This window comes from Silurus meridionalis, chromosome 18 (genome assembly GCF_014805685.1).
Source record: "Silurus meridionalis isolate SWU-2019-XX chromosome 18, ASM1480568v1, whole genome shotgun sequence".
NCBI classification, from domain to species: Eukaryota; Metazoa; Chordata; class Actinopteri; order Siluriformes; family Siluridae; genus Silurus; species Silurus meridionalis.
In genome coordinates, this window is record NC_060901.1 from 2,200,234 (window position 1) to 2,226,308 (window position 26,075).

Sequence of the window (26,075 nt, forward strand, 5' to 3'; positions counted from 1 at the left end):
GTATCACCACTGACATGGATTTCTACTGACTTGTATCTCCACTGACATGTATTACTACTGGTATGTATGGCTACTGGTATGTATGGCTACTGACATATATTGCTACTGACATGTGTCACCACTTACGGATCTCTACTGACATGTATCACCACTGACATAGATTTCTATTGACTTGTATTAGTATTACTACAGACATGTATTGTAGCGCCACTGGCATGTATCACTACTCATGTATCACAACCGACACATATTACCACTGATATATATCACCACTGACATGTATTACTACTGAAGTGTATTACTACTGCCACATATCACCACTGACATGTATTACTACTGACCTGTATTACTACTGACATGCATCACCACTAACATGTATCACCACTGCCATGAGTGATACATGTCAGTGGTGATACATGTCATTAGTAACACTAGTGCTACTAATGACATGTATCACCACTGACATATATCACTACTGACACATATCACATATCACTGACATGTATTACCAATTACATGTGTTACTAATGACATGTATCACCACTTACATGTGTTACTAATGACATTTATCACCACTGACATGTATTGCCACTGACATGTGTTACTAATTACATGTATTACCACAGACGTGTATCACCACTAACATGTTTGACCACTGACATGTGTTTCTAATGACTTGTATCACCACTAACATGTATCACCACTGACATGTGTTACTAATGACATGTATCACCACTTACATGTTTTACCACTGACATGTGTTTCTAATGACATGTATCACCATTGACATGTATCACCACTGACATGTGTTACTAATGACATGTATGACCACAGACATGTATCACCACTAACATGTTTGACCACTGACATGTATCACCACTGACATGTGTTTCTAATGACATGTATCACCACTGACATGTATCAACACTGACATGTGTTACTAATGACATGTATCACCACTGACATGTATCACCACTGACATGTTTTACCACTGACATGTATCACCACTGACATGTGTTTCTAATGACATGTATCACCACTGACATGTATCAACACTGACATGTGTTACTAATGACATGTATCACCACTGACATGTATCACCACTGACATGTTTGACCACTGACATGTATCACCACTGACATGTGTTTCTAATGACATGTATCACCACTGACATGTATCAACACTGACATGTGTTACTAATGACATGTATCACCACTGACATGTATCACCACTGACATGTTTTACCACTGACATGTATCACTACTGACATGTGTTACTAATGACATGTATCACCACTGACATGTATCACCACTGACATGTTTGACCACTGACATGTATCACCACTGACATGTGTTTCTAATGACATGTATCACCACTGACATGTATCAACACTGACATGTGTTACTAATCACATGTATCACCACTGACATGTATCACCACTGACATGTTTTACCACTGACATGTATCACTACTGACATGTGTTACTAATGCATTGTATCACCACTGACATGTTTGACCACTGACATGTATCACCACTGACATGTTTCTAATGACATGTATCACCATTGACATGTATCACCACTGACATGTATCACCACTGACATGTGTTACTAATGACATGTATTACCACTGACATGTTTTACCACTGACATGTATCACCACTGACGTGTTTCTAATGACATGTATCACCACTGAAATGTAGCACTACTGACGTATTTTTCTGACACTGAGTGTTTGTTAAATACACTAATATTAGAACTGAATGTGTTTACGACTATAGGAGTTTATTTATCACTATAGCTGTTTATTAAATACTGAAAGAAATGAAAGCTACAATGCAGGTGTTAATAATTTAAATTTTAAGAGTCGGACTGACACTGTAGGTGTTTGTTCTATGATTAAAAACAGCAGGTCTTAATACTGCGAGATTCTTAAATTAGACCAATTTCTGGCAAGTGTTTAATCAATACTATCTAAGTTAAACCAACAACATACAGATTTATTATAAGATTGTGGTCTTTACTGCATTTCTGCATCCAACAATATGCATGTATAGTGCATTAAATGTGATCACTATTGGCAGTGTTTTTCAGTAAAATACAATAAAACTGTAGCTGCATCGGTGTTGTATTTTTTTTTTTTTGTAAATTGTAAAATAAACATGAACACTTAAGGGTTTTTGAGGGCCTTGCTCAAGGGCCCAGCAATGGCAGCTTGGTAGTTCTCGGGTTTGAACTGGCAATAAACAGTGTGATAGGGTGTTATTAAATTAGTATTATTGTGTAAACATATTCATAAACAGCTGAACATCTGATGCCAAGGTCTAAGGTGAGAGCAGCTGCTTGAGAGGAGATAACCAGAGAAAAGGGAAGTCCAGTAGTGCAGACGCCATGCTGCTTAATTAATACACACACACACACACACACACACACACACACACACACACACACACACACACACACACACACACAAAGATCAGAGTAAAATCTAGAATCTAAACTATATGACCAAAAGTATTTGGACACCTGGCCTTTAAAGCCATGTGTGGTTCCTCAGACACCCAGAAGTGCCCTAGTGCACAAAGCAAGCTCCATGAAGTTGGAGTGGAAGATCTCCTGCTATAGAACTCCAAACCTATTGAGCATGATGGATGTAAATTCTGACTGCACCCCAGGAACCTCCTCACCTTCATCAGTACCTGACTTTACTATCGCTCTTGTAGCTGAATGAATCCCCACACCATCCAGTCGAACATCTTCCCAGAAGAGTGGAGTTTATTATTACAGCAAATGTGAAATGGGATGTTCAAAAAGACGTACACACCAATCTTATGGTCTTAACATTATTTTAACATTATCATATTAGGCAGGGGGTCATAATGTGATGCCTGATCGGTGTAAGATGAGCTATAATTCAGGGTGAGTTACGATTCGTTTAACACTAGATGGCAGTGTTGAGCTTCTCTCTCTTTCTCTCTGTTCCCTTTCTCTTTCTCTCACTCACTTTTCAGGCTCTCTATTTGAATGACAAACACGTATACACAAATAAATAGTAATGAAAAAAATTGGGGGAATTAAAAAAATCAAATAAAATCAAATAAAACAAATGAGCTAAAATCAAATATTAGCATTAGCATCCTAATATTGTGGCAGGAAATCTTGCACTGCTAATATACAATAGTCTCTCTCTCTCTCTCTCTCTCTCTCTCTCTCTCTCAGTTTCCAATACAGCAGCTCTAAATGTATCCTTTCAAACTTCAGCTGTATATTTACATTGTGTTTTTATATATTTCAAGCTCTCGTTTGGTATCGTTTCTATAGCGACGGCTCATTTAACCAGGACTCGTACACACCGACATACACTTCACATAAATCAACGGACTGTTGTGGAATGAGTCTCCAGTTTCAGTGCTTTGAAACCGTCAGATGAACGACACAATCAGACTCTGGTGAGGGTTTGAGTGTTTACAGCTGCTCTAACGTAAGCGAGAACAGGAACCCAGCCTCGGGTGTGAGTGAAAACGTGTGAAAACTACGACGTGACGGCGTGTGGCGAATGAAAGATCTAATTAGTGTTGAGTTGCTGTGGTGTAAGAGCAATAAAACACCAGGGGAAATAATCAGCTTCAGGGTGAAAATATCATTTTTATTTATAATATATACATATCAAAGTAAATAAACCTTTATACGTCTTTATACCTCGTGAGCGAGTGTGTGTCGCGCTCCAGACTCCACGTGACCTTTTAGTACGGGGTTTTTGTTTTGTTTCAACGCCAAAATTTGCATAAAATTTGTTAAACGTTTTGCCACAAAACAGAGCGTAACTATTGGACACCTGATGCTGTAGCATGAAACTTTCCCTTTTTAACTCAGAGACCGAAACCATGACAATGTCCCTGTGTACAAAACCAGCTCCATGAAGATCTACTATCTGTGGATTGACTTAGGTGGAAGATCTCCTGCTATTCAACTCTATAACCCTTTTGAACATGAATGAATGGAGCTTTTTTGAATATCTGAGCTTTTACTGTAACTTCACTACATTTCAAAGTCAAATATCGTCCTTTTTACTAAACTACATTTTGCAAAATCGAAGTTTGTTTGAAATCTTATTAAGTGTATTACCGTATTTTCTTGACTATAAGCCGCTACTTTTTTCCCATGTTTTGAACTCCGCGGCTTAAACAATGAAGCGGCCAATTTATGGATTTTTCCTGGATTTTTCCCGGTTTCACAAACTTCAAGCCAAAAAACTGAGCCCCATAACATTAGACCAATGAAATTGCTGAACGGGTTCAGGCGAACCAATGAAACTCTTTATATTAAATCAGATGCGCTCCCACTGAATCGGGCCGCACCACATCATAAATATGGATGATGTTCCTCTGACGTTTGACCTGCCGCTCACTCGGACTGTCTACAGGAAATGGGAATCATTCGTCACGCTGAAAACAACCGGGCATGAAAACACACTTCACCTGTGTTCTGAGCTGCACGGCATCGGGAGAAAAGCTTCACCGATGGTGATTTTTAAACGCACGACAATGACAACAGAAAAACTATCGAGAGAAATAGTTGTGAAAGGAAGGAGGAAGACAGTGAACAATGACTTTCTTGGTCGGCTTCTGTTTAGATACAAGCCGTTGTAACGCATTGAGTCTGGGTGAAGGGAGAGCTCGCTAACTCCAGTTACAACAGAAATCATATAAGCACAGACAGGTTTCCAAAACTCCTGCTTTTTTATTATTCTTGGCAACAGCGTTACGGGTTAGTCAAAGAAACTTAGAAATGAGCATCAGAAAATAATAAGGACATATTCCTCAGTCTTGCACACATGCAGTAATACCGGAAAAAATGCAGTGCCAGGCTATTCAGAAAATGCCGCTCTGCTCTTAAAGGAGCCACAACATATTTCACCCGTTACACCGTGTAACAGACACTGTCTTTCATTAAAGCCTGTGTAAAGTTAATTAGTTTGAGTGTAGACACCTGCGGCTTATAGACAGGTGCGGCGTATTTATGTTCAAAATAAAAATATTTGTCAAATTCAGTGGGTGCGGCTTATATATGGGTGCGTTTAATAGTCCAGAAATTACAGTAAATGTAAAAAGTCACATGTAAATCAGTATCACAGTCTTTTACTCAATACTTTGTTGAAGCACTTCAGCACCAGTTGCAGCCTCGAGTGTTTTTCAGTTTGATGCTACGAGCTCGGCACATGTTTTTTGGGCAGTTTCTCACATTCTTCTGCAGAACCTCTTAAGCTCCATCAGGTTGGATGTGGAGAGTCGGTGCACAGCCATTTCAGATCTCCAGAGATGTTCAATCAGGTTCAGGTCTGGACTCTGGCTAGACCACTCGAGGACATTCACAGACTTGTATCGTAGCCACTCCTTTGTTATCTTGGATGTGTGTTGAGGGTCGTTGTCCTGATGCTGCCACCACCATGCTTCACTGTAGGGATAGTATTGGCCAGGTGATGAGCTGTGCCTGGTCTGATTTTCATGGTTTGAGAGACCTTTAAACTCCAGGTGGACCATCATGTGCTGTTTACTGAGGAGTGGCTTCTGTCTGGGTTGGCCTGATTGGTGAAGTGCTGCAGAGATGGTTGTTCTTCTGGAAGGTTCTCCTCTCTCCACAGAGAAACACTGGAGCTCTTTCAAAGTGACCATCTGGTTTCTGGTCACCTCCCTGAATAAGGCCCTTCTCCCATAATTGCTCAGTTTGGCCAGGCGGCTCTGCTCTTGGAGGAGTCCTGGTGGTTCCAAACTTCTTTCATTTACAGATGATGGAGGTCACTGTGCTCATTGGGACCTTCAATTCTGCAGAAATGTTTCTGTCTCCTTCCCCAATTGTGTCTCAGAGGTCTACAGACAATTCCTAATCATGTGTGCCTTTCCAAATCATGTCCAATCACCTGAATCGACCACAGGTGGTCTCCAACCAAGTTGTAGAACCATCTCAAGGACGATCAGTGGGAACAGGATGCACTTTAAAGCACGTGCTCTGTTTTACACGTGTTCTGATCGGCGCTTGGTGCATCTACTGATCACCAACATATAGTTCAGCATCAGTTCAACATCAAGCAGAACATTTAGAGAGGAATAAATGATGAAGAAACTCCAGACTGGAACTCCCCACCACACACGTGACCTCATTTACACGTTTTTACTGAAGTAGATATTAAGAAGGTTTTGGGTTCATGATCATTGTAATAGAAATCAATCAGTGTTTGAGTCATTAATATCATTCTATTAATAGATCAGTGTGCTGAGAGTCACATTCGAGTCTTTACACAGAAACTGAGGTGATTAAGTGAAGAATCTTGTGATAAAATGATCACAGGAACATTAGAGTTATAATAAATCACTACTCTGGAAAATTAAGTTTATTTGAAGGTAAACATTTTTTACTTTTACTTTTAAATGAAAGTTTAAATAAACATGTTTACTGGAGTCACATTTTACTGTGTCTCTACTTTTACTCAACCACATGGTTTGTGTTCTTCATCCACCACTGTTAAGGACCAACAGAACACCTTTGGCAGTTTGTAGATCACATGATGGTTTCTACTGGACACCATTAGGGACCGAAGTACACTTTAAAATAACCGTTACTACGCTTGCAGTAAACACTGTCGTGTATTTGAATGAATTTGAATAGACTGTTGACTCGGATCCAGGAACAGAGCGTGACGTTGTTGAGATCTTTCCTGAAACTCTACAAATAATAATCAGCACCAATATCAGTGACTTAGATGTCATACATTATATGGACAGAAGTTTGTGGACATAAGATTGCTCTGTGCCTCTTTCAGAACATCCCATTCCACAGTTAGTCTCCATGTCCTGTTATAATGAGCTTTACTCTTCTAGAAAGTTATTCCACTAGATTTTGTGGAGATTCATTCAGGTATAAGGGTAATAGTAAAGTCAGGCTCTGATGCGGGTGAGAAGGTGAGGAGGCTCCTGGGGTGCAGTCAGTGTTCACATTCATCTTAAATAGCATGAGATCTTCATGAAGCTGGAGCATCGTCATGCTGGAACAGGTTTGGATCTCCTTGTTCAAGAGAAAGGAAGATTTTTTCACGCCACAGCATCCAAAGACGTCCGATACAATACTTTATATATTTATATACTATAACTATAAGGTGGTATCGTAAAAAACAGATAGCAGCACAAAGCTGCACACAGAGTCACAGGGAGCACCGACCTTCATAAGTCAGTGTGACAACGTCCTGTGTACATCTAGAGCTGCGCAACTGGTGCTGTTCTGGCCATGTGCGTTAACACGTCTCCTATTTTGATCACCCTGTTAACGAGCTTCTCACACGTGAAACAACACGAGCTCACGTCCGCTCCCATCCTACTCGCCAGATTTGGCTCCTGAGGACTTCATCATGAAGATCCAGCTCGAAGGTGGCCGTTTTGACACCGTTGCGGAGATTCGGCACGAAACGTGCTCGACACACTCCGAAATAAGGAGACGACTTCCAGGACACGTTCCAGAAGAACACCTGGAGCACTGTATTGCTGTGCAAGAGGACGATTTTAAGGGTGATAGTGTTTAAATAATGTACTTTCTTTGTGAAACATTGTGATACCACCTCGTATATCAGGAGTCTGATGTTGCTGAGTTGCCGACTGAGACTCAGGACTGGGGGGGAGTCTCTCAGGAGAGAAAGATCTCATGACTGTCCAGAAGAAATATGATGAGATTTGGAATGCTTTAATGTTTAGATGTCACATATTCAGTAGTACTGATATAAAAATGACGGTTATGGAAACTGATCCAACAGGAAGTGTGTGTTGTAACTCCTGCAGGTATTGACTTGTCCGCCCACATGATATCATTACTCATACTTCGTGATATTATTTCATAACATTTCCTTCGATTTTTGATAAAACGGGGTGGTGTTTCCGCACCTTTTTCCTCCCATGAAGGAAACACAGACTTTAATACATCCTGATTGTGGGATTTTGGGAAAGAGACTCAAAATGGCGGATATGTAACTGCTTCATTGATACTACTTATGCAAGGAAATTGGGAAAGAATGATGAAACAACCATTAAAAGGGATACATCTTTATTTTTTTAGAGATTTTGTTAAAAAATAAACACCGAATATGTTAATTTTATAGGTTTTAAACAGCCAGAACGGCGTTTCCTCATCAAACCTCTAGACTTCATCTCCATTTGCTGTAATGGGGGTGCCGGTCGCCTAGCAACAGGACACGCCCCCCGACAACAACGCCATTTTGTAAAATGCCCCCTCTGCAAATGACGTCATCTCCGTGCGTTTAACTGTTTCTTATCGTTTTGTTTTTCTTGTTATTGTTATTATTATTATTAAAATTACTTTTATAAATTACATTGTAGTAAATCGGGTTTTTTTCCGCCTGTAAATAAATTGAGTAAAAGTCAAAAGAAAAACAAAAAAGAAGGAAAAAAAAACACAAGGCGCGTTCCCGGGCGCGTTCACGATCTGCCCCGTGTACGTGTGAGAGCCTGGGTTGCCAGATTGAGAGCAGATTTTCACCTCGGCAGCTTCTACAAAGGACTTGACGAATATATAAAAAAGAAAAAAATGCAATCTATTGAAAATATTACATTATATGATTTTATTGGTACTTTTTACACATTCACCAAAATGTGTGTCCCTTTCTTGAAGATTAATAAGACCAGACACAGAAAGCTGCCACACATGGGCCCCTGAGCAAGGCCCCTAACCCCAAAGCTGCTCAGATGTCAGAATGAGATCAATAGAAAAAGCTTGTCTGAATGTTAGAAAGTGCTGAGACTGAACACTCGTTCCTTAAATGTTCAAATAATAATCATGTCCTCAAAAAGACTTTGGCACGTTAACGACACGTGTTTTATTCGATAAATAAATAAAAACTTCTGTTTAGAGGATGTTCATCAACACCTTCTGACCAGTCGCAATCTCGCAATAAAGAATTCATGAGTGTTGTTCGCAGTTCAGACCAAAAAAAAGAGTTGAATAAATGATATAAATGTATGCAGATAAACAGTGACTGTGAAAAGTGTGGAAAGTCATTTAGTGTTTTTGGGACACGTGCATGTTCTTTTTGTCTCGGTTAAAGACAAAAACACTGGAATGTGACAGTGAACAAGTGGAAAAAATTTCTGTGTCCAAATGGGACATTTTTGTGTCTACCAGAAGAACTTGTGTGAGATGAAGAACGGAAGAGAAGATGTGATCAGACTCATGGAGGTGGAGGTTTAATGGTTTGAGGTTGTTTTGGAGCAGAGAAGATTCTGGAAAGTGAAAGTGACCCAACACGTCTCCTATTCCACACTTCATCATCATGCAGTTCCGTCTGGACTGCGGCTCGTTGGAGCGACTTCACCGTCCAACAAGACGAAGAGCCGAAGCGCACGTCTGAGTTCTGTACGTGTTATTTAGAGAGCAGACAGACGTCTGGAGTGAGATCTATCATGACCTGCCCAGTCACCTCACCTCAATCCTACTGAACTGCTCTGAGATGAAGAAGAAACAGCTCCATCTAGTGAAGAACATCTCTGGAGAGTTTTAGAAGAAACACAGCAAAATATTTCTGCTGAATGTTTGGAGAAATGAAGTGTTGAGATGCTGAGTGTGTGAAGATGTTCTTCATGCTGATGGAGGATTTTTCACTGGAAAAGAAAGCTGAGTATGTGTACATTTATAGATTTGTTTGGAGTTTGTTGCATAGACACACAAGAAAACTATTCGACAAAATGAAAATGACTTTAATTCGGTATTTATTTTGGAGTTGTTTGTTACAGAGAACTGTTGAATTGTTACGACATGTTGGGGGGGGTGTTTAAAACTTGAGGGTGACTTTAAACCACGCTGGCAACCCTAGAGCAGCGCGAGCAGGAAACAGAAGAACGGGCGGATGGAGGAACAGTTAGGCGTCTACAGATCCACTTCCACCCTTTTACCCCGACACTGAACCGAATATTACCCGCTTTACGGAGCTCCAGACCCGCGCTGACCGTCTACACCACCCCGGGCTCACACAGCGCACTGCTGGACCGAGTCAAAGCCCCGAGGGGAACCGCGAGTTTCACACACGCAGCCGTTTGGGTTCAGATTAGGGCGTGTGTGTGTGTGTTGTCGGGGAGAAGGAGGCTTTGCATGGTGGACAGTGTGTGTGTGTGTGTGTGAGTGTGTGTGTGTGTGTGAGGGAGGAGGATGGGTTGCACGCTGAGCACTGAGGACAAGGCGGCGGTGGAGAGAAGCCGCAGGATAGACCGAAATCTGCGGGACGATGGAGAGAAAGCAGCGCGCGAGGTTAAACTGCTGCTGCTGGGTGAGACACACACACACACACACACACACACACACACACACACTCACACACACACTCACTCACTCTCAGTGTACACTCACTCACTCACTCAGTGTACACACACACTCACTCAGTGTACACACACACTACTCAGACATGCAGATCAGGTGTAGTGTATATATTGTTCAGGTCTGAGTGTGTGTGTGTGTGTGTGTGTGTGTGTGTGTGTGTGTGTGTATTGGGGAAGTGGGGGGTCAGTGTTTAAGGCACTGGGTTACTGGTGTTCAGGCCCCGGTATCATCAAGCTGCCACTCTTGGGCCCTTAAACAAGGCCCTTAACCCTCTGGTCTCCAGGGGGCGCTGTATCATGTCCCAGTGCTCTGACTCCAGTTTACTGAACAAACTGGGATAAGAGAAGAAGTCACAGTCTGTACCTCTGTTTTTAAATCAGATTTCAGTTCAGTTTAATGGAAGAATTTCAAAACATTACATTTTTCTTTCTTTTTTTTTTATACATGCACAGTTTATTATTAATAACATTCACGATCATCAACATTCGAACAGTTTACGTTGTTTACAACGATTTAAAATAAAATGGTTTGGTTTAATATTTTATTAAAAATCTAATAGAATAAATGATATGAACGCAGTGCACTTTATTGTGTTGATTTACACTGAGCAATCCGTCAAATTTACACAAATTATACAGACTAAATCAAATAAATGGAAATATGTAGGTAAATAATTTACATTTGTTAGAACCCATTCGGGTAATACAGGTGTGTGTGTGTGTGTGTGTGTGTGTGTGTGTGTGTGTGTGTGTGTTTATATTTAATATACAGTTTTATTTTATACTACTTTACTGTTCTAATAATTTCAGCAGACTTTAGACTTTTTATTTTTGATCTTTCATTCCTTCATCCCTCGAAATGTGGAATTGTCATGATTTTCTCCTTCTGAAAGAAATTCTTGAATCTGGATACAAAACACTAAAGAATCTAAAATGAGTCTTGAGTCATGAACGATCAAAACTAATAGTATTTCCAGTTGAGACGAGCAGCACAGTGACACTGCGCTAACTTTAGTTTCTTTATTTCCTTGGCATTGTTGTGTGTTTTCACGTATAATAATAATAATAATAATAATAATAATAATAATAATAAATTGAGTCTGAGTGTGAGGTTGGACTGAAGAACTCGTTCCTGAGGGAACTCAGATGTGAACTCTTTTCCGCATGTAAAACGGATTTCATTTGGAACCGAGAAATTTCATCACGAGTATCATTACCCCCTTTAAAGTGTGTGTGTGTGTGTGTGTATATAATATATATATATATATATATATATATATATATATATATATATATATATATATATATATATATAATTAGTGTATATGTTGTAGTTATAGTTTGTGTGTGTGTGTGTGTGTCTACACTACAAATATAGTCATGTGTGTGTGTGTTTCAACTGTGAGCACAGACCTGCTGCCGTGTAACACATACACGTTGAGAAAACGAAACAGATGTGCATACACACACACACACACACACACACACACACACACACACACACAGAGCAGTAGTAGCACCAATCAGTGTTTCTATCACTGTGTAATTAATGAGTTGATTCTGTAATGCTGGAGATTCTTTACATTGCTAACATTCACTTATGGTGTGTGTGTGTGTGTGTGTGTGTGTGTGTGTGTGTGTGTGTGTGTGTGTAATTTTTCTGGTCGGACCAGTTAACTGCAACACATACACACACACACACACACACACGTCACTGAATGCAAACATGTTGGTGAAACTCTTGATGTAAAACATACACACACCCAGCTGTTTCCCCTTCACACACACACACACACACACACACACACACATGCGCACACACACACGCACATCTTAATGTTGCACAACTGTCTCCGGAAGTGGGTTTCTTTAGCAGTCACAGTTGCACATTAAAACATTAGCGAGTGCGTGTGTGTGTGCGCACGCGCGCGTGTGTGTGTGTGTGTGTGTGTGTGTGTGTGTGTGTGTGTGTGTGTGTGTGTGTGTGTGGACGACTTGGTTGTCAGTGTGCGATTCTATTTATTTATTTATTAATTAATTTCCTAAAGCGATTAAATAATAAAAACCCGTTAGTTGGATGAGAGAGAGCTCAGATTAGCGCTCGGATCGGGGAACATCACACTGTGCTGTAGATTCAGGAGATTTCTCACTAAACTCTGTGCAGAAATTCACTCTGGAGTGATCAGAAGTTATCAGAACTCACATTTATGCAGATTTAATGTGCATATAAATACAGTGTAACTCGAATAAAGGTCAAAGTTCGTTTATTGTTTGCGATGCGAGCAGCTTTTTGTTGAACTCACAGTTTGGGGAGAGCGGTGAACTTCAACAACAACAACAAAACGAATCGTTTAGGTTCAGGCTGCTTTCTGCTTAAACTTTTACTTTGTATAATTACTACTGATTATTATTATTAATAGTAAACAATTACTTCAGCTTCAACATTACTTCAGATTATCAAAACTACTAACTATTTACTTAACTAATTTAATACTAATGAATACTTCTAGTTACTGACAATTATCAACTAACTAAATATTACTATTTAAATTCTATTAGCTGCTTAATATCAACAACCAGCACAATGAGTGTTCTGGGCCTTAATACACTATAAATACTACAAACTGCTTACAGATAAATTACAACAACTAAATACTACTAGCCACTTATACTTACTTAATACTACTAGCTGCTTAATACTTACTTAATACTACTAGCTGCTTAATACTAAATTCTTCTAGCTACTCAATACTAGCCACTTATACTTAGTAAATAATACTAGCTACTTAATACTTAATACATACTTATTACTACTAGCTACTTAATACTAACTGAATACCATTAGCTACTTATGTTCTAAATACTACTAGCTACTTAATACTAAATACCAGTAGCTACTTAATACTGTAAAAGCTGTAAGCTGATCGTTTCCAGTCTGTTTCTCTCACACACACACACACACACACACACACACACACACATACATTAAATATAGAGCATCATCAGGCCAGAACGAGTCTTCAGTGTTCTAACATTATAACCCTCATGGTTGTGAATTATTTTTTAACAATTGTGGGAAAGAAAATCAGATCAGTAACTGAAATGTTAGTAAAGTTAACGCAACGTTACATTTCTTATTGTAAAGTTACTTTTAAGTACCGTATTTTTCGGACTATAAGCCGCTACTTTTTTCCTATGTTTTGAACCCCCGGCTTAAACAACGAAGCGGCTAATTTATGGATTTTTTCTGGGTTTTTCTTGTTTTCACAAACTTCAAGCCAAAAAACTGAACCCCATAACATAGACCAATGAAATTTCCGAACGGAAAAGAAAAAACGCACCTCACCTGTGTTCTGAGCTGCACGGCATCGGGAGAAAAAAAGTTTTTTTTTTTTAAACGCACGACGATGCCAAAAGGAAGGAGGAAGACAGTGAACAATGACTTTCTTGGTCGGCTACTGTTTAGATACAAGCCGTTGTAACGTGTTGAGTCTGGGTGAAGGGAGAGCTCGCTAACTCCAGTTACAACAGAAGTCATATAAGCACAGACAGGTTTCCAAAACTCGTGCTTTTTTATTTTTCTTGGCAACAGCGTTACGGGTTAGTCAAAGAAACTTAGAAATGAGCATCAGAAAATAATATGGACATATTCCTCGGTCTTGCACACATGCAGTAATACTGAAAAAATGCAGTGACATGCTATTCCCAAAATACCGCTCTGCTCTTAAATGAAGCGCAACATATTTCACCCGTTACACCGTGTAACAGACACTGTCTTTTAATAAAGCCTGTGTAAAGTTCATTAGTTTTAGTGTAGACACCGGCTTATAGACAGATGCGGCTTATTTATGTTCAAAATAAAAATCTTTGTCAAATTCAGTGGATGCGGCTTAAATTTGGGTGCGCTTTATAGTCCAGGAAATTACGGTAACAAATAGCAGCTTTGCGTAAAGTTTACCGTAATTTCTGGACTATAAAGCGCACCCAAATTTAAGCCGCACCCACTGAATTTGACAAAGATTTTTATTTTGAACATAAATAAGCCGATCTGTCTATGTCGTGTCTACACTAAAACTAATGAACTTTACACAGGCTTTATTAAAAGACAGTGTCTGTTACACGGTGTAACGGGTGAAATATGTTGCGCTTCATTTAAGAGCAGAGCGGTATTTTGGGAATAGCATGTCACTGCATTTTTTCAGTATTACTGCATGTGTGCAAGACCGAGGAATATGATTACAAAAGGCACACCTACATTTAACGCAAGGCTACATATTCTGTACAGTTATCATCTAACGTGAATTTGTACTGCGCTCTCGTAAACAAAAGCTGACTTATGTTAGGTAAAGATTTTCTTTTTTATTCAATTTTACACAAAACTGCCTTTCGTGAAGTAAAATTTCCCTTTTATGTAAAGTTTTATGCAGGACTGCCTTTTGTTATCTACAGCTACCCTTTTATGTAAATTCAACGCAAAGCTGCCTTTTATGTAGTTACCTTTTTTTTCCGTAAAATTTTACATAAACTTTATTTTTTCAAGTAAAATCAACACAAGGTTTTTTTTTTATGTAAATGCACATTTTCCGTGAATTTCATGTAAATTTTGTTATGTAAAGATTTCTTGTCTTTCAAATTTTACACAGTTGCCCTTTTGTTATGTAAATATTCCTTTTTAACTAAGTAAAAAAATAGACCAGAGAGTTTTTTTACCTTTTTACATCAATTTTACGCAAAGTTGCTTTTTATGTACAATTTCTATTTTATGTACGTTTTTACCCAAAAGTTCCTCTTTGTTATATAAAGCTACTATTTTGTGTACATTTGGCACAAAGCTACTTTTTCAATACGCATATTAAACATTTTAGTTGAGTTTTTTGTTTAGTAACAAGCTAGCTATCTAACATCAGTGATTTAGGGACTCGTTTCTCATAGTAGTGACTAAAGAATCACACGTTTCCAACTGTACCTCAAATGTAGCATAACGTGTGTGTGTGTGTGTGTGTGTGTGTGTGTGTGTGTGTGTGTGTGTGTGTGTGTATGTTTTCAGAGGATTGTGCTTCTGGAAAACCTTTTGATGTGTGTTTCTTTTTAGGGACGTCATCAAGATGAATGTGATGAAAGTCTGGCATAAATCTCACACACACACACACACACACACACACACACGGTTATGTTGTGCTCATAAGAAGCACTTTTGAGCAACTAATGCTAGACTCTAAGTCTTAATATGTTAATTACTATATACTTATTAGTATATGTGTATAGTTTAAATGTGTTTATGTGTGTGTGTGTGTGTGTGTGTGTGTGTGTGTGTGTCTGTCTCTCTCTGGTGTGGCATAATTAATTTAATGACTCGTCTCTCACCGGCTCTCTGCTCCCAGTGGAGCTCTCTCTCTCTTTCTCTCTCTTTCTCTCTCTCTCTCTCTCTCTCTCTCGCTCTCTCTCTCTCTCTGAAACAGTAGCTTGTATATACTCAGTTCTAGTGTTAGCGTGAGAAACCTGAGCCTCAGTGAAGTAATCTTCAGGTAACAGGTGAGATCAGGTAACAAGACCTGTTGCTATGGTGTGTGTGTGTGGTGTTTTCTAGTCTTCCTGTGGTCAGCTATTACTCATCCTGCTGGTCTCTGATTGGCTCAGCTCTTCCACTTTTTATATATATATATACACACACACACACGTTTTAATACACGTTTTAATACACGTTTTTTTATAGCAATATTTGTGTGGAACTATATGGTGTTTTCCACTTTGTTGATTTAAAAAAAAAAAAAAGGGTGTTGTGAGTCTCTCTGTCCACCTGTCTCTCTGTCCACCTGTCTCTCTGTCCACCTGTCCCCTCTCCACATGTCTCTGTCCACCTGTCACCTCTCCACATCTCTCTCTGTCCACCTGTTCCCTCTCCAACTGTCTTTCTGTCCACCTTTCCCCTCTCCAACTGTCTCTCTCTTTCTCTCTCCCTCTGTCTGTTGACTTTTCCCTTACAAAATGGTTTTGTCTCTTTCTGTCTGTCTCTCAGGAGCGGGGGAGTCTGGGAAGAGTACGATAGTCAAGCAGATGAAGTAAGTGTCTCTGAACTTTTATTTCACCTCATGTTACTTCCGTTTTTCTACGTGACTCATTGGTGGGCATGTCCCTTTAGTTAACTTCCTGTTACTAGCGTAACACCGGGGCTAACACACCGAGTTTCAGGAACATGAACACATCTGGAACACACAATGTTTATACAGTGACTCCATGTCTGTCTGTCTGTCTGTCTGTCTGTCTGTCTGTCTGTCTGTCTGTGTGATTTAGTAATCACGTTCTCATATTTATATTTATATACACTGACCGTCTAAAAATAAATCTCACACATGAATATTTAGTTGGACCGCCTTTAGCTTTGATTACGGCACCCATTCGTCATGGCATCTTTTCAATTAGCTTCTGCACTGTCACAACATTTACTTCCGTCCAGAGTTTTTTTTTTTTTCTTGTATTGATGATTGGAGAGTCGGACCACTGTACAAAGTCTTCTCCAGCACATCCCAAAGATTCTCAGTGAGGTGAAGTTCTGGACTTTGTGGTGGCCAATCCATGTGTGAAAATGGTCTCATGCTCCCTGAACCACTCTTTCATGGTTTAAACCTCATGAATCCTATATATATATATATATATGAGAGAGAGAGAAAAAACTCGGCCCATTTCATCTGTCTCTGTGTGTATATTTGGAGTGTCAGACTGGTCTCTACTTGCTCACTCTTCATCCATCTCCTCTCTCTCTCTCTCTCTCTCTCTCTCTCTCTCTCTCTCTCTCTGTGTTTTAGGATTATCCATGAGGCGGGTTACTCAGAGGAGGAGTGTAAGCAGTACAAGGCCGTGGTGTACAGTAACACCATCCAGTCCATCATCGCCATCATCCGCGCCATGGGACGCCTCAAAATCGACTTCGGGGATGCAGCACGAGCGGTGAGTATCCTCATCAACAGGATGGGGAGGAGAATGAGGAAGAGGATGATGGGGAGGAGAATGAGGAAGAGGATGATGGGGAGGAGAATGAGGAAGAGGATGATGGGGAGGAGAATGAGGAAGAGGATGATGGGGAGGAGAATGAGGAAGAGGATGATGGGGAGGAGAATGAGGAAGAGGATGATGGGGAGGAGAATGAGGAAGAGGATGATGGGGAGGAGAATGAGGAAGAGGATGATGGGGAGGAGAATGAGGAAGAGGATGATGGGGAGGAGAATGAGGAAGAGGATGATGGGGAGGAGAATGAGGAAGAGGATGATGGGGAGGAGAATGAGGAGAATGAGGAAGAGGATGATGGGGAGGAGAATGAGGAAGAGGATGATGGGGAGGAGAATGAGGAAGAGGATGATGGGGAGGAGAATGAGAGAGGATGATGGGGAGGAGAATGAGGAAGAGGAGGAGGATGTGTTTATTTTAGTCCTTTAAAGATGTGTTTTTTAATAATTTTTTTGAAGTCTGGTGCAGCGCGAGATTTCCTGATTTATCTGATTATTTCTACATTGATACTCTCCCTTCTTTTTCCCCTTTCTCTCTCCCTCTCTCTCCCCCCCTCTATCTATCTATCTATCTATCTATCTATCTATCTATCTATCTATCTATCTATCTATCTATCTATCTATCTATCTATCTATCTATCTATCTATCTATCTATCTATCTATCTATCTATCCTTTTCTTCTCTCTCTCTCCCTCTCTCTCGGCTGTGTGTTGGTGGTGACGTGTGTGTTGAGGTTTTTGTGATGGCTGTTATTTGGGTTGTGTTGGAAGGTGGAGCTGATGAGGAGGAGGAGGAACATCTCCACACTGAAACAGATTGTTTATTGCCTCCGGCTCCTGGAGGGGAATAATTTTTATTATCTCTCACCAGAGAAATTAATTACCGCTGTGTGCATTCATTCTTTATTTCCCTCTTTATGGCTTTCTGTGTGAAATAAAAACAGGTTCAAGTCACTGTAACCTAGCAACCGGGCTTCAATCACAACTCGAATACAAACTCTCTCTCTCTTTCTCTCTCTTTTTCCCCCTCTCTATCCCCCTCGCTCGCTCGCTCTTTCTCTCCCCCCCCCTCTCTCTCTCTCTCTCTCTATCCCCCTCTCAATTCGTGGATCCTACAGATTTTTGATATATTAAAAAGCAATATTCAATAACGATAATAAAACTTAATGAATGTCTTTAAGTTAATTTATGATTAAATTGTGGTTGTTCTTAAAAAAGGTAATTTTGTGTCGAATCTCTCAACTGATCTAAATCAGGAAATAGTTTCTATAAAGAAAATGAGAGCTGCTTAAGACAGAGTTCCTCAGGGGAGGCTGCCTGGTGAACCTCTCATACTCTTCTGTTTGGATGAAAGTGATCAATAAAACACTCAATACAGGGAATGACCTGTGTGTGTGTGTGTGTGTGTGTGTGTGTGTGTGTGTGTGTGTGTGTTTCAGGACGATGCCCGGCAGCTGTTTGTGTTAGCGGGCAGTGCAGAGGAAGGCTTTATGACAGCTGAGCTTGCTGGAGTGATAAAGCGTCTGTGGAAGGATGGAGGAGTGCAGGCCTGTTTCAGCCGATCCCGAGAGTATCAGCTCAATGACTCTGCTGCATAGTGAGTCTCCCTGTCTCTCTCTCTCTCCCTGTCTCTCTCTGCCTGTCTCTTTGTCTATCTATCGGCCTGTCCCTCTGCCTGCTTCTCTGCCTGTCTCTCTGTCTGTCTCTGTCTGCTGCCTGACTGTCTCTCTCGCTCTCTCTCTCTCTCTCTCTCTCTCTCTCTCTCTCTCTCTCTCTCTTTTTTATCTCTCTCTGCCTGTCTCTCTGCCGGCTCTGTCTGTCTGTCTGTCTGTCTGTCTGTCTGTCTCTCTCTCTCTCTCTCTCTCTCTCTCTCTCTCTCTCTCTCTCTCTCTCTCTGCCGGCTCTGTCTGTCTCTGTCTCTCTCCCTCTGTCTGTCTCTCTGCAACCATATCACGTCACTGCCTTACTGCATTACCTCAGTTCAAAGTATCATTGCATCACCTTATTAAAGTGCACTACTGCAACATCTCACCACATCACATCAGTGCATCACTGCATCGCACCCCACCGCAATGCTGCATCGCACCCCACCACCTCACTGCCATACTGCATCGCAGCATCACATCACTGCATTTCATCATCTCATCTTATCACTGCCTGACTGCCTCGCCTCGCCTCACTGCATCACTGCCTCACCTCACTGCATCACTGCCTCACTATCACATTACTGCATCACTGCCTCACCTCACTGCATCATTGCCTCACTGTATCATATTAGGGCTCACTGCCACACCTCACTGCATCACTGCCTTAGTGTATCACATTACTGCATCACTGCCTCACTGTATTACATTACTGCATCACTGCCTCACCTCACTGCATCACTGCCTTACTGTATTACATTACTGCATCACTGCCTCACTGTACTACATTACTGCATCACTGCCTCACTGTATTACATTACTGCATCACTGCCTCACCTCACTGCATCACAGCACACTGTATCTCATTACTGCATCACTGCCTCACTGTATTACATTACTGCATCACTGCCTCACCTCACTGCATCACTGCACAGTGTATTACATTACTGAATCACTGCCTCACCTCACTGCATTTCATCACTTAATAATCTCACTTGATATTTTTTTTTATTCTTCTTTGTAATAAGGTTCGGTTTCTTTACATTTCCTCTCTAATCTTTCTCTAATTCTTTCCTCATCAGTGGTTTGACCCCTTTTTAAATCATTTCTCTCTTCTAAGTCTTTCCTTTATTTCTGTTTGCTCTGCAATGCCCTCAGAATTTCACATACTTTTAACACTGTAAACAAAACACTGATAAAAACGAGTACATAGTACTGTGGTACTGCTCACAGCGTGTGTGTGTGTGTGTGTGTGTGTGTGTGTGTGTGTAAGAGGGCATGTGGTCTCACCAGGCTCAGTAAAAACATGTTCAGGAAATCTCAGTGGTTCGAAAACATGCACACACCCAGAGAGGCTGCTCTGTCATATGTATGTGTGTGTGTGGTATGTGTGTGCGCTTGTGTGTGAGTGATGGCTCACTTTGATAATCTCTTCGAGCACATCTAGGACTTGCAGGCCAAAAAGTTCATTGCGATCGACCCCCGTGCTTTGGAATGGATCGGCCCGATCATGTGGCAGCTGTTAATGGAATTACACACCATTATTTCACTAACACTTTCCAATCCATTTTCTTTCTCCACCCGTAGTTATCTGAATGATCTGGACAGGATATCGCAGGTCTCCTACATCCCTACACAGCAGGACGTCCTGAGGACCCGTGTCAAAACCACAGGCATCGTGGAGACTCACTTCACCTTCAAGGACCTGCACTTCAAGTGAGCGTCTCTAGCAAGGCGCTAGTCATGGTCTCGTTTATTACACAACACACACACAACGGCCACACACACACTCATCATCAGCTGACTGGCGTAAACAGGAAGCCGAGTTTCGTAGCAGGGTTTTTCTCGCACTGACAAATCCTTGTGCTTAGAACAAAGATTATCTGAAGAACTGCTAAGGAGAAAAAAAGAAAATGAACAGATTGCATCTGCTGTATGACTCAAACCCAGAAACGCAAACATTTCTGCTTTCGACAACGTGAGCACCTTCCTTCTGTCTCTTCACTTCCTCCCCACTATGCGAACAGGAAATTCAAAACTCTTCTCTCTGCTGTGCCCTTATTTGGTGGTTAGGAAAAACAGTTGCTTCAATTAGCAGATTTTCCATAATGGGCGCCAATAGTTTTGGACACGGCTGGTGTATGTGAGAGGGGTTTGTGATTGCGATGTTCTGACCTCTGTTCAGGATGTTTGATGTGGGAGGTCAGAGGTCAGAGAGGAAGAAGTGGATCCACTGTTTCGAAGGTGTGACTGCTATCATCTTCTGCGTGGCCCTCAGCGACTACGACCTGGTGTTGGCCGAGGACGAGGAGATGGTGAGTACTGAGGGTGTCCTTCACCTCATTTCTCTTCGTTTAGACTCCAGAGAGCAGGTGCTGGAACTGGGTCATTTACCACTCAGTGGGGGAACAGGCAGTCAGAGACAAACAGACTGGCAGACAGACTGGCAGACAGACAGACACTGAGACAGACTGGCAGACACACACTAAGAGAGAAAGACCCTGAGACAGACTGGCAGACAGACACTGAGAGAGAGAGAATGACGCTGAGACAGACTCTTAGACAGACAGACTCTGAGACAGATGGACATACAGTTTCAGAGACAGACAGAAAGGCAGATAGACTTGGAGACCGACATACAGGCAGACGGAGTCGTCTATCATACTTGCACTCAGGCAAAATCACAGAATCGGACACTCAGACACATTGGACAGGCTCAGACAGCACACACGCACAGTCTGATGTCCCCGCAAAACTAGACTCACAAGAATCAGACGCTCAGATATAGATGTTTACACACAGACGGGCTCTTACACGGACACTCTTAGACGTGCACTCGGACTGTCTGTCTGTCTGTGTGTCGTTCTCACTCTCCACCTGTCTGTCTGTCTGTGTGTCGTTCTCACTCTCCACCTGTCTGTCTGCAGAACCGGATGCATGAGAGCATGAAGCTGTTTGACAGCATTTGCAACAACAAGTGGTTCACAGACACATCCATCATCCTGTTCCTCAACAAGAAGGACCTGTTTGAGGAGAAGATCAAAAGAAGTCCCCTCACCATCTGTTACCCCGAGTATGCAGGTAATTCTCACTCTCTTTCTGTCTCACTCTCACTGTCTGTCTTTGACCATTACTTACCCTGAGAACGCAGGTAACTGTCTCACTCTCTCCCTGTCTGTCACACTGCCCTCCTGTCTCTGTCCTACTACCTGTCTGTCTCTCACTAACCTTCGTGTCTGTCTGTCTCTCAATGCCCTGCCCTCCTGTCTCTGTCCCACTACCTGTCTGTCTCTCACTAACCTTCATGTCTGTCTGTCTCTCACTGCCCTCCTGTCTGTCCCACTACCTGTCTGTCTCTCACTAACCTTCGTGTCTGTCTGTCTCTCACTGCCCTGCCCTCCTGTCTGTCTCTCACTAACCTTCGTGTCTGTCTGTCTCTCACTGCCCTGCCTTCCTGTCGGCCTGTCTCACTACCTGTCTGTCTCACTTCCTTCCTCTCTGTCTCTCTCACTACCTATCTGTCTGTATCACCCTTCCTTTTCTGTTTCACTTTCTCATCCTTACCCTCTGTTTACATAAGTACACAACTGTCTTGCTCTCTCACGCCCAGAGTACACTCTACCTGTCTCACTCTAACATCTGCTAGACTGAATATGGCTCACTCTATAACTGTTTGCTCAGGTTCTCAGCTATTAGATAGTAATGTGTGTGTGTGTGTGTGTGTGTGTGTGTGTGTGTGTGTGTGTGTGTGTGTGTGTGTGTGTGTGTCCCTGCACGTGACAGGCTCAAACACGTATGAGGAAGCAGCAGCGTATATCCAGTGTCAGTTTGAGGACCTGAACAAGAGGAAGGACACTAAGGAGATCTACACACATTTCACCTGCGCCACCGACACCAAGAACGTCCAGTTTGTCTTCGACGCAGTCACCGACGTCATCATCAAGAACAACCTGAAGGACTGCGGACTCTTCTAGGTGTGTGTGTGAGAGAGGAACGTTCTGCACCTCTTGAGCTCTTTACGCGTCACATGAAATGATCTCGAGAGCATTCTGTCCCTTTTCTTATTCTTTCCTTCTCTTTTTTTTTCTCCTATTTCTCCATTACTCCATCTTTCTTTTCTGCTTTTTTTTAATCCCCTCACCGGATCAGCCAATCAGGCAGCTGCTCAGTGGATATTGAGCTCTCCTTTATTACATGCCACTTTAAATAAGCCCTGCCCACTTCACCAAGCCCCTCCCCTTTCAGAACCAGATGTTCTTGTCCTGAGAACGCTAGACCACTTAGCTCGCTAGGCTAATGCTAATCCAGCAGTGGTTAGTGACGGTCGCTGTCACTGAGATTTCAGGTAACATTAAGCCCCGCCCATTTCAACACATCAGCACCTGTACTCTGCAGCTTCTCCCCCACAGTGTCTCTCATCCACTTCTCTTTATCATTCCATCTCCTCTTCATCCCTCTCTTTCTTGTTTTTCTCTTTTCTCTTGATGCTTCTGTTTTTTATTCTTTTTGACAATGTTGAATTAAACAGTGTTCTGGATAAAGACTGAAATATTCTTCATTCTCTTCATTCTCTCCCCCTTTCTCTCCCCCTTTCTCTCTCTCTCTCTCTCTCTCTCTCTCTCTCTCTCTCTCTCTCTAGGTGGAGATAATGTTTCGTGTTTCCCCATGAGGCTGTGTGTGTGTGTGTGTGTGTGTGTGTGTGTGTGTGTGTGTGTGTGTGTGGTACATTGCGTCTCATCCCTCTGCTTTTATTTATGCATCTTTTGTCGTCTCGTCTTTTATTTAGAAAAGGGACACGTAACGTTTTTCTCGTTTCGTCGAGACGCTTTTTTCCCCTCCATCTTTTTATCAATATTTTTTATAATATTTGGTGTGGGGACACATTGGACAGCAGAAGGACGTGTTGGACAGCAGAGGGACGTTTCGACTTGTGGGGTTCTGTGCCTTGCCGTGTTTCTCTTTTTGCTCATGTGCAGTGATTTTTTTTTTTTTCTCTCTCTGTGTCTCCTGAAGTCCACTGTGTAAATAAAACTCTAGTGAGGCAAAGGGGGCGGGGCTTAGGGTCAACTCCATCAACCAATCGCAAACCTGTGTGTATGTCACTGAGTTGACTTGATTTGATCGTGTATAATAGTTTTAGCAAAGATGGATGGCTAAATGGATGCTAACTGGCTTAGCTTAGCTAAGTCACTAGTTAGCATTGTAACAGGTTAGCATTAGGAGCTAGTCATTGTAGCGATTCGGAGCTAGATTTGCTTGTAAGCTAAAATTGGGCTAGGAAAAAAGTATAAAATCTTGCTATTTTTTATTCCTTATTTGCATTTGTTTGATTAGCTAAGCTAAAAACGCTCCTAACAATAATTTTTTTCACTTCGCTAACAGTTCGTGTGTGTGTGTGTGTGTGTGTGAGATGGAGTGCTCTCGTCGGAGCTGAATGTTCGTCCAAAGCTCAGTCTCCACGGCAACAAGTGGATGCTTCAGACGAAGTGTGTGTGTGTGTGTGTGTGTGTGTGTGTGTGTGTGTGTGTGCGCTCTCCCCCAGAAGCCTCGGCTAGCTGCCATCTCACACACTGAGGATCTGTTTTAAAAGTTTTAATGAAAAATGCCTGTGTTGAGTAAACCATGATGATGATGATGATGATTATGACTCACCCTCTATCTCTCTCTCTCTCTCTCTCTCTCTCTCTCTCTCTCTTTTCTCTCTCTCTATGTGGGAACATTTGTACACTCATGTCCCTTATTTTGCTAATAAAAAGCATTTGCAATCCATTTTCTCCTCCTTTATCTTGATTGTCACAATGGGCGTGGCTTAATATTCAAATAAGCAGGTTTGATTGACAGCCCCCAAGTCCAGGGAAGGGTCTATGGATCGAGTCCTCAGCCGAGCGTTCGCTCATCTTTTTTTCTTCCTTTCATTCTGTCTCACTAAGTCTCCTCACTCTTACTGTTTCTCTCTTTTTATCTCTTATTTTCTCCTTGAATTTTGTCTTCCTCTCTGTCATTTTTTCATGTCTCATTCTTTTTCTTTCACTGTCTCACATTCTTTCTCTAAATGTATCTCATTCTGTCTCTTTTCCTCTCACACTGTCTCTGTCTGTCTCTTCATCTCACACTTTTTCAACTCTCAGTTTCTTCCTTGAACTCTGCCTTTTTCTGTTTGTTCTTCATCCATGCTCTTTCCCACTCCCTCGCTTTTACTTAGTAAATGTATCACGACCTGTTTCTCTCTCTCTCTCTCTCTCTCTCTCTCTGTCTCTCTCTTACATCTTTTTCCATCTGCCACATTGCATGCCTGTTTGTGAATGTAAATATTAAATAGACATCAGTGTCCTTTTCTTCTCTCTGCTCCTGTGACCTTCTCTCTTTTTCTCTCTTTTTATCGCTTCATCTGTTTTTCCCCTCTTTCTCTCTCTCTCTCTCTCTTTAATTACTGGCGTGATGTCATTGTCCCAGAGCTCCATGGTAACGGTGTGATGTCGTGTCTCTGTGTTGCCTGAGCTACTGGGTGTTATTAATAGCAGCTCATATTCGGACAATAGACCACACACACACACACACAGACACACACATTCAGTCTCACACACACACACACACACACACACACACACTTTTATACACTCAGATTGTCTCTCTCACACACACATTCAAACTTGCTTACATATACTTTTATACACTAATGCTTAGACAGTTGTAGATGTACACACACACACTCAGTCTTTCACTCAGATTATCAGACTGTCTTTTACAAACACACACATCAGGCGGTCTCTCACACACAAACACACGTACATACACTCACACAGACTTCTGCACACACACTCAATACACTTCCACATACACAAATACTAAAAGCATGACTAAAATCTTACAGCTGGTTCTTTTTTTCGTGTGTGTGTGTGTGTGTGTGTGTGTGTTCTGTCTCCTCTCATTAATACACTTTAAAATAGTTTGTGTGTCCTCTGGTGAACGTCGGACGGTCCGGAGAGAAATTAAGTTAACAAGCTCCACATGGACACGAGCACTGGGAATATCGTTAATGTATCAATGTCTTCACTTTCCTCCATC

General features: G+C 41.5%; 1 protein-coding gene across 2 annotated transcripts; it reads left to right on the forward strand.

Annotated features, from left to right (window-relative positions):
- Nucleotides 1–9,861: 9,861 nt before the first annotated feature.
- gnai1 (guanine nucleotide binding protein (G protein), alpha inhibiting activity polypeptide 1) lies at nucleotides 9,862–24,779 on the forward strand. 2 transcript variants are annotated; one of them, XR_006928546.1, is made up of 10 exons: nucleotides 9,862–10,317; nucleotides 16,383–16,425; nucleotides 17,170–17,311; nucleotides 18,807–18,964; nucleotides 20,598–20,726; nucleotides 21,196–21,325; nucleotides 21,938–22,091; nucleotides 22,794–22,984; nucleotides 23,650–23,732; nucleotides 24,498–24,779. XR_006928546.1 is itself a non-coding variant. In XM_046873365.1 (9 exons), exons 1-8 carry the CDS (start codon nucleotides 10,200–10,202, stop codon nucleotides 22,982–22,984), a joined length of 1,065 nt encoding a protein of 354 aa, XP_046729321.1. In that variant the 5' UTR covers nucleotides 9,862–10,199; the 3' UTR covers nucleotides 23,650–24,779. The 2 variants fall into 2 exon arrangements, 1 of the variants encoding a protein (XP_046729321.1); XM_046873365.1 differs by having other exon boundaries at nucleotides 23,650–24,779.
- The last annotated feature ends 1,296 nt before the right edge of the window (nucleotides 24,780–26,075 follow it).